At 53.4% G+C, this 17,267-nt stretch overlaps 2 protein-coding genes across 6 annotated transcripts in view; one reads left to right on the top strand and one right to left on the bottom strand.

Moving 5' to 3' along the window:
* LOC116956667 (uncharacterized) overlaps positions 1-8,116 on the top strand; it is a 30,091-nt gene extending 21,975 nt beyond the window's left edge. For both annotated transcript variants that reach the window (XM_032978443.2, XM_032978442.2), the window contains one exon: positions 152-8,116. In XM_032978443.2, the coding sequence (XP_032834334.2) occupies positions 152-2,079 (1,928 nt within the window). In that variant the 3' untranslated portion in view covers positions 2,080-8,116. The remainder of the gene's footprint in view (positions 1-151) is intronic.
* The window catches only part of LOC116956677 (uncharacterized), an 88,779-nt gene that overhangs the window by 53,686 nt on the left and 17,826 nt on the right, over positions 1-17,267 (bottom strand). The window lies entirely within an intron of this gene.

Genomic DNA, 17,267 nt, shown 5'->3' with positions numbered 1-17,267 from the left:
GAGGGGTGAAGTGTAGACCTTGGCTGCTAAACTGCGATCGTCGGTAAGAGTGTGTAGCTTTTGAGTGGCCGAGACCTACAGCGTGGATAACTGCCATCGGTTGTGCGCGCGTGTTTGTGTGTGTGTGCGGCGGTGGTGATGTTGCGAGCAGATGATGAAAGTGATGAGGCGCCACCCACGCCCAGGGCCTACGCGCAGGCATTCGCCGTCGACACGACCCCCAAACGGCAGCAGCCGCAGATACAGCAGCCTCCGAGGCAGCAGCCGGTCCGCCAGCAGCCGGTCCGCCAGCAGCCGGTCCGCCAGCAGCCGGTCCGCCAGCAGCCGGTTCGCCAGCAGCCGCTGCGCCAGCAGCCGCTGCGGAAACAGCGGCAACAACAACAACAGCAGCAGCAGCAACAGCAGCAGCAGCAACAGCAGCAGCAGCAGCAGCAACAGCAGCAGCAGCAACAGCAGCAACAGCAGCAACAGCAGCAGCAGGGGGGGGCGCCCACTCGCGAGAAGCCGCACATGTGCGGCGACTGCGGCAAGGGCTTCGCTCACGTGTCCAGCCTCAAGATCCACCGGCGCACGCACACGGGGGAGCGCCCCTACGGCTGCAAGGAGTGCACCAAGGCCTTCTCCACCGTGTCGAGCCTCAAGATCCACTTCCGCACGCACACGGGCGAGCGTCCGTACGTGTGCGACGAGTGCGGCAAGGCCTTCTCGCAGGCGAACACGCTGAAGAACCACAAGCGCACGCACACGGGCGAGAAGCCGTTCGTCTGCACCGACTGCAGCAAGTGCTTCACCAACATGTCGGGCCTGAAGACCCACCGGCGCACGCACACGGGCGAGAAGCCCTTCGCCTGCGTCGACTGCGGCAAGTGCTTCTCGCAGGCCAACGGCCTCAAGGACCACCGGCGCACGCACACGGGCGAGCGGCCCTTCGCGTGCCTCGAGTGCGGCAAGGCCTTCTCCAACGTGTCGGCGCAGAAGATGCACATGCGCACGCACACGGGCGAGCGCCCGTATGCGTGCGAGGAGTGCGGCAAGCGCTTCACGCAGCTCTCCAGCCTCAAGGTGCACCTGAACCTGCACGGGGGCGAGCGGCCGCTCGCCTGCGAGGAGTGCGAGCGCGGCCCCCTGCGGCACGTGTGCGAGCAGTGCGGCTGCGCGTTTGCGCGCGCCCACGACCTGCGCGGGCACAAGAAGACGCACACGGGCGAGAGGCCGCACGCGTGCGGGCAGTGCGGCCGCGGCTTCTCGCGCCTCTCCAGCTACGAGAAGCACCTGAGCGCGCACGCCACCGAGAAGCCGCACGCGTGCGGCGTCTGCGGCCGCGCCTTCGCCCGCAAGATGAACCTCAAGGCCCACCAGCAGCTGCACACGGGCGAGCGGCCGCACCCGTGCAACGAGTGCGGCAAGCCGTTCGCGCACGCCTGCGGCGCCAAGCGGCGCCAGGCGGCGGGCCGCGGAGGCGACGAGAGGCCGTTCGCGTGCGGGGCGTGCGGCAAGAGCTTCTCGACGCCGCTCTACCTGAAGCTGCACGAGCGCACGCACGCCGGCGGCGGCGCCGGCGATCGGCCGCACCGCTGCGAGGAGTGCGGCAAGGGCTTCGCGTGCCTCTCCAACCTGGAGAAGCACGCGTACGCGCACGCCGGCGAGCGCCACCCGCACGCCTGCGGCGACTGCGGCCGCGGCTTCGCGTGCCTCTCGGAGCTGCGCAAGCACACGGCGGCGCACGCCGACGGCGGCTGGCCGCACGCGTGCAACGCCTGCGGCGAGGGCTTCTCCTGCCTCTCGAACCTCAAGAAGCACCGGCTGGCGCGCTTGTGCGGCGTCGGCGATCGCCAGACGGCGCCGCCGCCGCCGCCGCCGCCGGCGGTGGCGCCGGCGGCGCCGCCGCCGCACGCATGCGAGGAGTGCGGGGAGACGTTCTCGCACCTGTCGCACCTCAAAAAGCACGCGGGGATGCACGGCGGCGCCGAGAAGCCGCACGCCTGCGGCAGCTGCGGCAAGAGGTTCTCGCAGATCTACCACCTCAAGAGGCACCAGATGAAGCACTGGAGGGAGGCCGGCTACGTGGGCGGCCCGTGAGGCGCCGCGGCGGCCGTCCGCCACCGCCCCCCCCCCCCCCGCCCCTCTCTCTCGGTTCGCTTTGGGCGGCCGCTCCTTGGAGGAGTTTGCGACGGACGGTGGGGAGGAGCGGCGAAGCGATTCGAGGAAAACTCGCGCCGGTGGGGGTGGGGGGGGGGTGGGAATGGAGAGAGCCGGCGACCGCGTCCCCGGGATCTTGCGGTTCGAATCTCGGACTTCCTCGTAAACCCCAGGCGGAAGCGCGATTTTGAGCGCACGTGCGGGGGTCAACGGCTCGCGGTTTGTCAAGAGCGTCCGAGTGCGACTTCGCCTGAAGACGGTTGTACAAAGTAAGGGAATGGGGGGGGGGGTGGGGGGGAGAGGGGGTGGGATTACGCTCTTCAAGGGCGCCAGCGGCAGGGAACATTTCGGGAGAAAAACGACGTTAGAGTAAGGGGGGGGGCGTGCGATTGAGGACATGTCATGCAGAAGATCCGGTCAAGCCCTGGGTGGGTGACGAATTGGCTAAGTGGGTCGGTGCCAGCAGCTTGGTACGTGCGGCGAGTTTCTTGTCCCGATCGATGCAACGACGACGACGACGACAACAACACCCGCCCAGAGCAAAATTGTTAATTCTCCACTTAACTCGGCCACGGCCAGCTTGCGCTGAGGGGCTTTGTTGGCAGAAATTGGCAGGGTGAGCCGCTCGCTCGACCGTGCGCCGGGACCCTTCCGAGGCACGTTAGCCCGGGGGCCCCGTGGCTTTCAAGTCGCCGAGGGTCAATTCCAAGACGATGTTTCTACCGGTATCGCCGTAGTTCGATTTTCCGTCGGCGAATCATCACGGAAAAATGGGGGCCCCCTCAATTTGGTGAAGGCCGAGCCAGTGGCCGAATTTCAGTTCGCCCGACATCGGTTCGAAGGCGATGCGACTAAATCTATTGCGGGGGTGAAAAACCAGCTTCAGGGTGTCCGGAAGATGGGATCAACGCAAAAAGCGAGTTCACGAACCCCACCCTTGTGGACCATTTGAGTGTTATCTCCGTGTGTATCGCAGTGTTTCCGTGGCAACAACTCTCAACTAAATACAAAAATAATAATGGACTGGCGAAAAAATTCAAGCGCAGGATCCCACCCCCATCCATCCCGTTGGAGTCTTTAGACATAGTTATTATTATTACTACTACACGACTCTTAGACCTAGTTATTATTATACAATGGCATTGACACGTCTGGTTGGCGCGGCGACGAGGCTACAGGAAAGCCACGCCCCTGTGGAATCATCGTCCCCACCGATACGGCGTCGTGCTTTACCGGCGGCGCGCAAGATCGCCGGATGACGACGATTGGGCTTGAAGAAAAAAAAATCGACAAATTTAATCTGAAGAGACACGTAGAGTTCCAAACCCCGTCGGCTGCCTTGCATCTCCCCTTGTCCGTCTACTGTGCTCGGTAACGCTGGTGGGTCGTTGTCCTCAAGTGACCTCGACTCGAGCGGAACCCAGACTTCCAAGCAACATCGGAGAGGGCCTGAACGGCTGCCGTAGGCGACGACTTCGCGATGTGGAGACTATAAGCAGAATCGGATTTATCCCCCGTGTCCAGCTCGGGGCACGGGGGTCAGAACGTTACAACATGAAACGATGCAAAAAAAGAGACGCGGTGAGAGTGCAAGGCATAGAAAAGGAAAACAAATTGCGTTAAAAAAATAATATACAAATAAAACTACGCTATTTTCATCTCACCAGTTGAAGGCCCAATGAGCTATATTGGCCTCATTTTCAGAAGCGACCTGGCCACCACAAGTGATCGCTCAACAAATTGGCTTATTGTCATCGTGTGGAAATTTATAGCAGTAGCCAAAAAATTACCAAGGGCTTTCCGTGGCTTCCCTCAACACCGCGCTCGGGAGCCAAACGTGAGCCCGTTACCTCTTTAAATGGGTCGGCGGTTAGCAGTGGGGACCACGCCAAGACAGCAGCAGCAGCAGGGTTCTTTACCAGGCAGCCCATAAGCCGGATGTGGTCTGAAAAATCTCTTTGTCAGTGGCCCCACTGAGAGAATGGGGCTTATCAAGGCATGCAGAGATACAATTACAATGGAGGTTTTTTTGGGGGGGGGGGTTAGTTTGCGGCAAGGGTTTGTCACGTCAACAGAACGTGCCCGATTAGTTACTAGTTCAGCACTGATCGCTTGTGTGTTCGAGAGGAGACCCACAGCACAGCATTTACAATTCGAGTAGCCGTGACGTTTCGCCCGTAATTACAACAACAACCAGCCTCATCAGGCGACAGCCAGAATTGTGGACAAAACCTCCTTCCCTTTCGGTCTTCAAAGAGAAATGCGATCAATGATGACGAGCGAGAGATAAGCGAGGGGGGAGGGCGCTGCCGACGACCGAGAGATGAAGGTCCAGTTGGGTGAAAGCAGGGGCGGAGCAAGAGCTGCGTCCGCCTGACTGCGTGACGTCACTTGGCCTGCCGGCACGCGGGCAGCGTTGTGGTGGGGCCTGCCAGCGAATCAAGCCTGGAGAAGCCTGACCTGGAACCCTGCCCGTACGCGGACACTTTGCCCGCGTGTCTCGGTGTTTGCCCCCCCTCATCCCCCCCCTCCCTAACTGCTGCCCCCACGGCCGTACCCATCAGAACTGTCGTAGGCGCGCGTCGAAACCAACAAGTCTGGCTCTACATCATGGGACCTCCTTTGCCAGTACCAATATATTATGAGTGTTTTTTTTGTATTCTGACTACAAGAATTGCTGTTAATGCAGACATGATTCCTTGTAAAAGGTTTCAGTTTGGTGTTTTAACATCTTAACACCTGTGTTGTTGCCAGAAGAAAGGGGGAAAACATTATCAAGTCTGGCTCTTGTTTACCGGCGCCAGTCAACCGCACCCCCCCTGCCCCAATGTATCGTTCGACATTGGGATACGGGAAAGCGAACCGTTAAGCAAAGGCGCGAGTAAATCCATAGCTGTTCAGTGGCTTGCAGAATGCTCATTCCCAACTGCTGCGGTGGCAGAGGTCCTATCACATCCACAGATTAGTGCGGTTGGCTCAATGTACACACTCGGAGACCCCCAGACCCATAGAGACCCATAGATACCCATAGAGATCCATACAGACCCATACAGACCCATGGAGACCCACGGAGACCCACATAGACTCACAGAGTCACAGAGACCCACAGATTAGCTCGGTTGGCTACGTACGGTGGTGCGAAAGAAGTTCAACGAACACACTCGGAGACCCCCAGACCCATGGAGGCCCACGGAGACCCACAGATTAGCGCGGTTGGCTACGTACGGTGCGAAAGAAGTTCAACGTTCATAGTGTGATCTGGACTGCTCCGCAACTCCCCCATCCAGCTGTGAGAACATCGCCCACTGACCCGTGGCAGACGAACAGACGGGGGGAGAGCGCTTCCTTCGCTACTGAGAACCTCCCGCTCCCACCCCCACGTCATCACCAGGTCAGCCGATTGTCTGCCCGGCTTTGAGCTGCGACTCTCCCTACGGAGCAGGAGGAGGATGGCGGGGTAGCTTCACAGGTTCGGGTGTGAACGCTGCGCTGTGTCAAGACGGACCATGCCTTTGGGTGGCGGGGGAGGTGGCGATTTGTCACGCTTTGTGTGGCTGTGGTGCTGTGTAGAGGATGCCACCACCGAAGACAAAACAAAGATTCGCCATGTAGCCTTAACAGACTGTGAAGGCTGGCACTGTGGCACACGAGAGGGGTGGGTGGCCAGCACCGCGTCCGGCCGCCTTTGTCTCCCCAGTGGCGATGTTTATTTCGCACCGGGTACTCGTTTGAGGCCGAGTCGAGCTAGGGGAGGCCCAGGCCCGGTATCGGACAATTGTCCCCAGTGTTGGCCCCGCCGCCCAAGTTGTCTTGCGAGGAACTACCGTTGGGGCTTTTCGGCACCAGCGGCCGTGATGGATGCCGATACCCCAGGGGGCCGCTTCTGTGTCGGTGAACGGAGCGCAAAGATGTCACGGCCCGCGGGCCCCCCACCCACCACTCCCTCCTTAGCACCACGGTGACCCCTGCACCCCCCCTCCCCCCCCCCCGTCTGGGTTGCGACGATGCGGGAAGGCGAGTCGACCCTGGATGGCGGCGTCGGTTTCGGTTTTCGCGATCGCTTGGCAGGGGGTGCTCTTTTTTTGCTGCCGTTGCGGTAGAAGTTTTTAGTCGCGTGGCGCCCGGGCACTCGTCTGCCCTGTGTTTCACCATGGGTTTTGTTTATACGCGTCGTGGTGGGGGGGGGGGGGGTGATTGTGTGCGTGAATGCGCGCGGCGGATACTGTCGCACGATGTCGGTGCGGTGATGACCGCCCCTCCTCCTCCCCCCCCCACCCCCCGCGTAGCCGTGAGTGTTGGATATTGGTCGACGTGGAAGTTGTCTAGCAGCAACAAGAAAAGGAAAAAAAAACGACGCGAATAGGAATCGTAGTGAGTGACAAAGCGCTCGGTGGACTCTTGATTGACGGCATTATCGGGCTGTGGAGATGTTAACTCCCTCGCCTGGTATGCAGGAGGTCGTGGGTTCGATCCCGACCCTGACGCCTGCCGTATATATGTGGTGTCTCTTTCTCTCCGCGTGGTCTTGTTGATTTTTTCACCCCCCCCCCCCGCAACCACATTTAGAATCGACGTCACGTGTTAAGGAGATTTTGGCTGCTGCTTTTAATTTCCACGATACACCACTTCGGGTTGAGCTGCTATCATTCACGATGGCCCAGGTCACCTTCTGAAAAAGAGCTGATAAAAAAAATTATAGGGTTTTTCCCATTTTTTTCTGGCAACAAAACTGAAACCTTTTTACAAGGATTCATGTCTGCATTAACCACAATACCTGCAGTCAAAATGCAAACAAAACACATACTGATAATATATGCATTGTCCTTGAAACTGATTGGTCCACACCAAGGGACGGCTTTCAATTGGGTCGAGGCTCAAAAGAAAGTCGTCCCTTGGTGTGGACCAATCAGTTTCAAGGACAATGCATATAAAAAAAACCTTTAAATCGAAAAATGCACATATTATTATAGTAAGTTTTTTGTTTGCATTTTGACTGCAGGTATTGTGGTTAATGTAGACATGAATCCTTGTAAAAAAGGTTTCAGTTTTGTTGCCAGAAAAAAGAGGGAAAACCCTATTATTATATTTTGGTACTGGCAAAGGAGGTCTAATGATGTAGATGCTCACCCCGAGCCCTCATTACTTTGATAGTGCATTGTCTTTGAGCTGTGTGACGCCTTTTGGCGTCATCTGGTCGAGCACCAATTGGGTCGAGGCTCAAAAGAAAGCCGTCCCTTGGTGTGGACCAATCAGTTGCAAGGGCAATGCATATATTATCATAGTATGTTTTTTGTTTGCATTCTGATTGCAGGTATTGTGGTTAATGCAGACATGAATCCTTGTAAAAAGGTTTCAGTTGTTGCCAGAAAAAAGGGGAAAAGCCCTATTATTACATTTTGGTACTGGCAAAGGAGGTCTAATGATGTAAAATTAAAAAAAGTTAATAGTTTAAATCTGTACGATGAAGCTAGGTTTAGTCAAGATTGAACATTACTCATGGAGCCGGGTGGCGTGGAGGCACGCCCAGTGCGTCCCAGCGCTCGATGGGCAAGGGGTTGGCGGATCGCGCGTGCGTGAAGCTGCCCGTTCCTACTGAACCCGCAGCGTGGTCAGGAGGTAGTGGTTCTGCAGAGAGCGCGCTCCTGAACCTGGCCAGTGCAGATCTTTTGTTGCTTTTTCTTCTGCATTGTTCTCCCGATACGGCACGGTTAGTTTCATCCGGGCTACTCGGGATTTCTTCCCCGAATGAAGTCAAAAGCCGCCACCGCTTAGTTTAGCGATAACACGAGACATGCGCTAAAGGAAATTGGGCAAAAACCGTCCCAAATGCAGAACCCACTTGAGAAAAAGTTTCGAGGCTTGGTGTGAGGATTTTCTGTATTGTTTGTGGATAATATTAGTATTATAAGGACGAATGAGGGAGGGGTGAGGATTAAGAAGTTGTCGGGAGTGGTGAGGAGTGAGGAGTGGTGAGGTGGGAGGGAGCTGGGGGGGGGGGCGGCGAGGGAGTTGCGAGGGGGGGGAGTGGCGAGGGGTGTGGGGGGGGGCGAGGGGGGTAGCGGGGGGGGTGGGAGGGAGTTGAGGGACGGTGCTAGGGAGGACCTTAGCCGGGTTACGTTGACGAGTTCCCCACTTTGTGAAACGATGAACCAGCACTCGCGTGCGGTCGACTGAAGCACGGCTAAGCTTAGAGTCCGCTGGACTGTTATACTGTAGTTGTAATCGCGACTTGAATAGTCTTATATATACATGTGCGTGCACGCCAGCGCGTGTGTAGTGTTCACGGTCTGTATTCCATTTCCTGGTAAGTTGGTGTATTTTTGTTTTAACCGGGCAACAACAACAACAAAAACACGGCCGGATGATAATTGTGGTTTTCACGCGGTGTTGAAATTGCTCTCTTTTTTTTTCTACCAAGCGTTTGGATTTTTGGCAAGGACGTCGGGCAAACCGGAGAGTAGCCGGCGGGGCGGTATCGCCAAGTCTTTTAAGGTCCCCACCCCCCCACTTCCTCCTCCTAACCTCGCAACGGTTCTCTCGTTCGCGCGCCTCTGGAATTACCCATCCGACCCTTCAGGCAGGAGTCAAACTTCTCGTTCCGCGGCACGGGGCTCCGGGTCCCGGGGCCGCACGCCGCTAAACCGCCGCGACGCATCGACTCTCGCCCGGTAAACAAACAAAAAATCCCGCTAAAATCCGCGCCTGCCGATGAGCGCGGGTTGGCTACATACGGTGCGAAAGGAAGTTCAACGGGGTACGTACGTGCGTACGTACGTACGTCAAATCCTCGCCAGAAGTTGCACCTTATCCCTACGTGGATAACTGTTTAAAAGAGACGCTCGCGTGTGGCTTTCTCCCTCTCCGCTGAGATGTTTCCTGCCGATTGCCGTCTCTTGGCCCTCGCCGACAAAGCCTGCCATCACGAGGCGGTGGCTCGGAGATGTTGACTCCCTCGCCTGGTGTTGTGGCAGGAGGTCGTGGGTTCGATCCCGACCCTTGACGCCTGATGTATATTTGGAGTTTGTGTCTTTCTCTCCCCGTAGTCGCGTGGTTTTTTTCCTCTCGGGTCCTCCGGTTTTAGCCTCCGCATTTACAATCAACGTCACGCATTTTTTTTGGCTGATGCTATAAATTTCCACACGATGATAAGCCACCTGGTTGAGCTGCTATCATTCGTGATAACCAGGTCGACTCTTAAAAAGAGCGACATGGCAGCTCAGTGGGCCTTACCTAATGAAATAAAATGTATTTATTCGTAAGTACTTAAGTTTGCAACTCGGCCAAAAACTGCAGTCGTTTTTTTACCAACTTCGTTCAAACTGTGCGGTGACGTACGGTTAGAGTGCGACGTACGGTTCTTGTACAGTTCATGTGTGACGTACGGTCCGCGTGTGACATACGGTTCATGTACGGTTCGCGTGTGACATACGGTTCATGTACGGTTCGCGTGTGACGTACGGTTCATGTACGGTTTGCGCGTGACGTACGGTTCATGTACGGTTTGCGTGTGACGTACGGTTCGCGTGTGACGTATGATTTATGTACGGCTCACGTGTGACGTATGGTTGATGTACGGTTCATAAGCGACGTACAGTTCATGTATGGGTCACGCGTGACATACGGTTCATGTAGGTCACGTGTAGCGTAGGTTCACGCACGGTTCGCGTGCGACGCACGGTTTGCGTGCAAGCGTGGTTGGAGGCGAGTCTGGGAGAGAGGCTTATTCTGGAGCGTGGAATAATGCCCTGCCCTTGTAGAAGTGGTGACACTGGGAACTGGCGACCGTGCAAGTCACCGGAGGAGCGGAGTCTTACAGGCGGCACGCGCTTCAGAAAGATCGAGTCTTAGTAATCAACCGGAGGTCTCTTTTTGAAGCGAGAGCTCTCTCCCCCAGTGCTGTCCTCCAGGCCCTCATTTCGAGATCAAAATAATGCCTCCCCGGCAGCAGAGCGTCGCCTCAACGGGAAACTCGGAAGTGTCGCAATTGAAAAGAGATGACCCGAAAAAAAACCCCACCATTACCCCCCAGCATTACACTACGTCGCTTGAATCGTCGACAAAAGTACCCGTCCATTCTGGCGTGGATGATTGTTCCACATTCCTCCGTCCAAAAAATAATACCAAAGGCCAATGGCATATTTCAGTCCAACTTGTCATCGAAATCCTGCAGAAATGTTCGACCGCGGGAGGGGAAGGCCGTCGCTCTGCAATGTTATCGCTCGCCCGTGCGATGCGACGGGGAAGAGGATTTGGGCAGGCGTCGACGATGTTCTTTCTTTTTTTTAAACCCCTGCCTCTTGGAGGCTTGCCGTTTTTAAGAACGATGATGGTAAATAAAAATGAAATTGCCCGAAAAATCAATTGCACTTGGTAACCGGTGTGTACGTCGGATGTTAAACCTCGGGTCCAAGTGTGGGATATTTTGTGGTTGGGGGAAGAAAAAAGTCCGTGAAAGACACTTTCACAAGACCCTTGCAAAAAAAACCCCTAATAATTTGTTATTTTCCAATTTTTTTGCTTGCACATGCTCTGCTATGTTTAAATAATGTTATTGTAGTCGCATTGTAGGTGAGTATATACGCAGCCCGAATTGTAGCGCTAGACAGTTAAATGGCAGCGAATCCCGTCGCACATTAACCTGGACGGATTCTATGTGCTGGACTGAATAATAATATATTTTTGTTGCTGTTAACATTTGTAGTTCTTTTCATGCTCGATAAACCATTGAGTAGGGTCACGAAGGGCCGGTAAGCTTGTTTGAGAAATCCTGCGGACGCTGTCAGGAGGTGCATGACTTGTCAATCGTTGACTGATGGAGGACATGTCGCACCAGTGGATGCCAGCGGATTTGGGCGTAAGGAACTAAAAGCATGACGTTGTTCCAGCAGCTTTGTAAATGATTTTTAACGAGGGCTGCCAAGTAGGTTGTCCTTCAATTGTGTGTAATTTGGATTTAGAACTGCGAACGGGGAGTGGGCATTGCGTTCGTCATCTAGAAACGTTGGGTGCTGCGTTTTCCCGGTACGCGCCTCGCTGGCGTGATTTGTAACTAGTGCTGCCCAGTTGGTTGTCCTTCAATTGTTTGTAATGTAGAGGCATTAATCGGCACTCCCCATGCTGTTAGTGGGTAGCTTCCCTTTCGCGTCAACAGGGGGCGGAAGTGCGATTACGTTAATGTAAAGGACTATGGCCCAAGGGGGGCCAACGGTAATCCCTGGGATAATGGATCCTGGGACACAATGCCCAAACCCCGGGAGGGGGAACTGGGGGATGATGTCACCTTCCAGAAGGTTCTGGAAGGGAGGCGTGGCTCGGGTGAAGCAAGCCACGGACCTGTACATAAGCCGGACCTCTAAAGGGTCCGTCTCGGTCATCTCCAAGCCGAAGACCGAAGACGGGGCTGAAGATAGGACCCTGGACCCCAAGCTCCGCTGTTCTTCTAAGGGCCGGAGCTGAGTGAGGTCAGTAGTCAGGACCCGCAGACCTTGGCACGGTCGGGTTAGCGTAGCCTCCCCTAGGGGCCCTAGCCGGAGGGCTAAGAATTAGTGGTCCCAGTGTTAGGCGGCAGTGTAGCCCGGAGGCCATACCTCCTCAGGTACCGGGTGAAAGGCGCCGTTACCCCTTTGTGTTAGGGACCCTGTATTCAGAGCAGTTAAATAAATATCGTGTTGCCTCACAGAAGTTCTCCTCTGGTTATTGACCCACTACAACTGGTGTCAGAAGTGGCTAAACATGGAAACCAGGAGGAAAAATCGTGCGCGGAGCCCGGGCGAAGACGTGGACGATGCGGCTGCAGGGACAGCGAGCCCTGCCGATGACGGCGAGAAATTTGGATTCGGGTTAATGCCACTCGCTAGAATCATTATTCCGGCAAATGATACAGCGAGACTGAAGTGACGCGTTGCCGCATTTCAAGTTGCGGCCACATGTCTCTCCGTCTCTCTCTCGGCCGAGAGCGCACCATGGCACCGCCACACCCGGCGTGTAGGCTGCGCCAGCATCGAGTTGCGATGTTTAGCGTGGCACGAGGGTTGTTTTCCCTGAGGACCGCCAACCACAAGAGCGTTGCTCTACGCACTGTAGTTTGAATCGTTGCATCCTTACTCATTGTTTTTTTCGGTAAAGTCACGTATGTAGAAATACCATAAAATGATGTTAAAATAAATCAATCACGACGTTTCGACCGCAACACAAGCGATCTTCATCAGGTGTAAAAAAACAAATAGCACATAGGGTGACATCAACGCAACACATAGATAGCGTAAACTGCACGGAGGTAAATACAACAAGAAGATGAGAGACGAGTATTCAACAAACCTAAGAAAAAATTGTTCACTGTCTATGCTGGTGTGTTCAACCCAGAGGATGAACACGAAATTTAGCACTCGTCTGAAATTCGTGGTCTGCCAGGCAAGTGTCTAACTGTGTTGTTGGCCGACTGGTCTTGCATCACGTAAATTTTTCTTAGGTTTGTTGAATTCTCGTCTCTCATCTTGTATTTACCTCCGTGCAGTTTAACGCTCTCTATGTGTTGCGTTGATGTCACCCTATGTGCTATTTGTTTTTTTACACCTGATGAAGATTGCTTGTGTTGCGGTCGAAACGTCGTGATTGATTTATTTTAATATCATTTTATGGTATTTCTACATACGTGACTTTACCGAAAAAAACAATGAGTAATTTATGCAGTCACGAAAGCTTTAATTCATTGCATCCTTTTTAAACAAATTGGACACCGCCGGGTTGCCTTCGCCGAGCGCTGTGACCTACGAATCAACTAAAGACCATTGGTGGGCCTGTCTTGGGGTGAAGCAGAGAAAGCTGCTAAAGACTGCCTAGCGATGCACCATTCTAGATCAACTAAAGACCATGGGCCTGTCTTGGGGTGAAGCAGAGAAAGCTGCTAAAGACTGCCTAGCGAGGCACCGTTCTAGACCAACTAAAGACCATTGGGGGCCCGCCTTGACGTGAGGCAGAGAAAGCTGCTAAAGACTGCCTAGCGATGCACCGTTCTAGACCAACTAAAGACCTTGGGCCTGTCTTGGGGTGAAGCAGAGAAAGCTGCTAAAGACTGCCAAGCGATGCACCGTTCTAGACCAACTAAAGGCCATGTGCCTCGTCTTGGGGTGAAGCTTCTAAAGACCGTCCGGCATGGCGTGGCCTTGTGTTGCGGACTTACGCTCCACAGGGAGCAAAGAGGAGGAAGTAAGTGACCCATGAACGGCTTTCGTTCCCGTCGGCTTGAGTCATGTTACCAGGGGGACCGCTGTGACAGCTACAGGCTGAGAGCGGCCTAGAAGCGTGTTATTTAGTAATACGTCTTGACAACTGCATTACCTTTTAGAGGAAACATGCTAATTAACCGATTACTAATCTATTAAATAATTACAATACCCCCCCCTCCTCCACCTCTGATGTCTGCATCTGATGGGTTCAGTGATGACGTCATCTTGCTCTATCTAAGACCGGAAGCAGGTGAATTGCTTCACTATTCTGGCAAAACGCCTGATGATGCGATTCAAATTAAAAATGTGGAATTACTCCGACACACCGGTGGGCTGAAGTGGTAACGAATTGGCGCGTTGTTTACGTGACAAACCTTACTGGCTGTGTCGGGTGGTGGAGGGTTACTGCACAACATTTATACTCACGGCGATCTAACCCAACAACCTTTATTACGAATAATATTGGTCGTGAAAGCCTGCTACGTGTCAAGCGTACACGATTTAGCCCGTTATTGCTACCACTCGGGTGAAATTCTTCGGTCTCGTGGTTTCAGTGTTCACCCTCACGCTGCTGAGCCGCAGATTCATCTTCAGACTCTTGTGATGAGAGGGAGATTGTTTGTTGGGCTCTTTGCCGCATCAAGCACGTACATTGTATGGTTCTATTGTAACCATAGAGGAGGGTTGAGTGAGTTGTGGGGGGGGGACTGTAATTCGATTTTCCTCCCGAGGTGAGCAACTTAGGGGCCGTCCACAAATGACGTCATGCACGGGGGGGGGGGGCGTGTCAGACATTTGTGACGATGTGTGACGAGGGGGGGGGCGTTGAGAAATGTGACGTCACATCAAAATGAGCAACTTTAAATATAGACAACACGTTCTACTTAATTAAAATGCGCACTACAATGACAATAGTTTAAAGCGATTTGAAGCATAAATTTTGATTTAAAGCTTTCGTGACTGCAGTAATTCATATTCTTAGCTCTTTCGGTAAAGTCACGTTAAAGGGAAACAATAATAAAATAAAATATATATTTTACGATTTGAAGCATGTTTTATATATTTTTTTGGGGGGGGCAGAGCTTTGTGACGTCATATTTGAGGGGGGGGGTCTGACTTTTTGTGACGCCGTGTGACGAGGGGGGGGGGGTGAAAAATCGTCCAAAATCGCGTGACGTCATTTATGGACGGCCCATAAGGTTTTAAAAGGGCTCAACTCCCGCATTACCTGCAGGAACGAACACATTTAGATATTCCATCAAGGTTGCTTAAGATCTTCCGATCTCCAACTGCTCGGCACTCCCACAGGTCTCTGGGGTTGCGCTGTTTTCGCTATCGGTGCTTTTGTTGGCGTGGCCCCCACAGACCGATGGAACGCCTTGCCACTTGACATCAGGCGATCGGAGTCGGTAGATGTACGGGGCCCTTCAAACAAATGTTTTGACACTTGTGAGAATTTGCAACAACGAGAAATGTGCCTCCTCCTCCTGGCTCTGGAGACCACCTGGGGAAGATTCCAGGCGCACGTTGACAACCATGGTGAACACGTGGAGACTGAATTCTAGATTTGAAGCTTTCGTGACTGCAAGGATCCATACTCTTTGGTTCTATTCGGTAAAGTCACGTAGGTAAAAAAATAAAACACTAAAAATCACGACGTTTCGGCCACAACACAAGTGGTCTTCATCAGGTGAAGGGACCGTACTGCCCTGAGGACAGCGTTGGAGTGAAGACAGCCAAGCTCAGGTCGCGTCCTTTAATCTCGTGGTCGCGACATCTTTGGTCCCATCGGTGGGAGCGGTGGGGAAATGATTTAAGTGTTTGAAACGATGAGAATGGTGGCGTTGGCCTGCCAGTGCACACTCCCTATCGTCCGTCCGTCAAAAAAAAAACAACACGGAAAAATAATCCTCAGCCTCGCCCAGAGAGGAAAAAACTCAAAAACGCGCGTTTGTTTGGTTCGCTCTCACGTTGTGTCGTTTTGTAACTCTCGTTTCGTTTCCGTAACGAGACGGCGTAGAGTCCCGCGGCTGCTGCTGCTGCTGCTGCTGTTGTATGTCGCTAATTGCTTGGCACGCAGCGGTACGCGATTCGTAATGACTTTGTCTTTGGGGGGGGGGGGAGGGGGTTACATTGTGGGGGGTTGCGATGTGAACTTTATTTTTTAGGGTTCCTGTTGGAACGCTCCGCCGTGGCGACAGAGCCCACGCCGACCGAAGTTGCCGCTCGCGCGCCGATGACGCCGGGAGCCTTGAGGCTCGGATGAACGCTGGATGGAAATTGTCAACAAACACAATTGTATACTAAGGCCGCAGCCATGGTGTCAACATTGGGGGGGGGGGGGACCAAATCTTCCAGGGTATCTGGGGGTCCCCCCCAGAAAAAAAATCTACATTTGAAAACGAACTTCCTGCCGAATTTTTGTATTTATTTATTTTTAACAATAATGTCTAATAGTGTTATTGTATTTACATTGCTCTGTTTCTACTTTTTTTTTTTTACCATTTCTTGTTTCATTGTACGTAACGGCAGAGATGAGGGATTAATAAAGTACAACCATAACCACAATCATATCAACAGAAATCTATTTTATAGCGATATATTGGGGGGGGGGGGACATTTTGAGCATATTTTAATATTGGGGAGGGTGTGTCCCCAGTATTTATTCTAATTACGGCCTTGAATTGTACACATTTGCTACAAAACGGGACCTTTTTTTTCCATGCCACAATCAGAAAGGTCTCCCATGTTGTGGCTGCTCACCCCGAGCTAGAAGTGCTCCGATAACGACATTGGCCTGGTGCTGTTCGGGGCCGTCCATAAATGACGTCACGCACCTGGGGGGGGGGGGGGGTGGCGGGTCAGACATTTGTGACGAGGGAGGGAGGGGTTTGAGAAATGTGACGTCACCTCAAAATGCGCAACTTTATAAATAAATACAGACAACAGGTTCTACTTAATTAAATAGACTTTTTAATCAATGTTTTTTTGTCCTACAACATCAGAGTGCAGCGCCACATTAAATACGCACTACAATGACAACAATAGTTTAAAGCGATTTGAAGCGTGTTTTATTTGGGGGGGGGGGGGGGCAGAGCTTTGTGACGTCATATTTGACGTTTTGGGGGTCTGACTTTTTGTGACTCGGTGTGACGAGGAGGAAGGGGGGGTCAAAGGGTCAAAAATCGTCCCAAATCCCGTGACGTCATTTATGGACGGCCCCTTCGTCTTTTGGCGTCATCCTCTGGTCTGCTGACACTTGGTAGAGACTCGGCCATGAAGAGGGCTGCTGTAGCTCTGGTGTAGGCCAATCGGTATCAAAGGCAATGCCATCAAATGTTGTCAGAGCAATGTTTGTTCGCATGTTCACCACAGGTACCGCGTGGGGTCAATGCAGGAAACTTGATTCCTTGCAAAAGGCTTCGACTTGTTGTTTTGAACATCTTAACGCAACTCCCGTTTCATTACTGCCGGCAGTGATTGCCGGCAATGATTGCCGGCAGTGATTGCCGGCAATGATTGCCGGCAGTGATTGCCGGCAGTGATTGCCGGCAGTAATTGCCGGCAGTAATTGCCGGCAGTAATTGCCGGCAGTGATTGCCGGCAGTGATTGCCGGCATTAATGAAACACACCGATTCTTATTTTTTTGGGGAAAAGAGGAAAAAAAAACCGGACTGCCGTATTTGTACGCACGGCCGTTGAACTTGGCTCCACCCCACGTTAGCCGAACGTTGCCAATGGGAGGTAAGGTGTGGGAAGGGCAGCAAGGTGCTGAGTTGTCAATCGAGATGGGCCTCACTATTTGTCCGCGTTCATCGGCTCCGTCGTGGTTAAAACACCGCCCCTGACAACGTCGATCTGACCAAAGCAGTGGAGCCCGTCAATAACATTCGGCTGTCACC

Source organism: Petromyzon marinus, chromosome 66 (genome assembly GCF_048934315.1).
Source record: "Petromyzon marinus isolate PM22_M1 ecotype Great Lakes invasive population chromosome 66, UKy_Petmar_22M1.pri1.0, whole genome shotgun sequence".
In the NCBI taxonomy this organism is placed as follows: domain Eukaryota; kingdom Metazoa; phylum Chordata; class Hyperoartia; order Petromyzontiformes; family Petromyzontidae; genus Petromyzon; species Petromyzon marinus.
The sequence above is the reverse complement of the archived record's forward strand: the minus strand, read 5'-3'. Positions and strand labels throughout refer to the sequence as shown.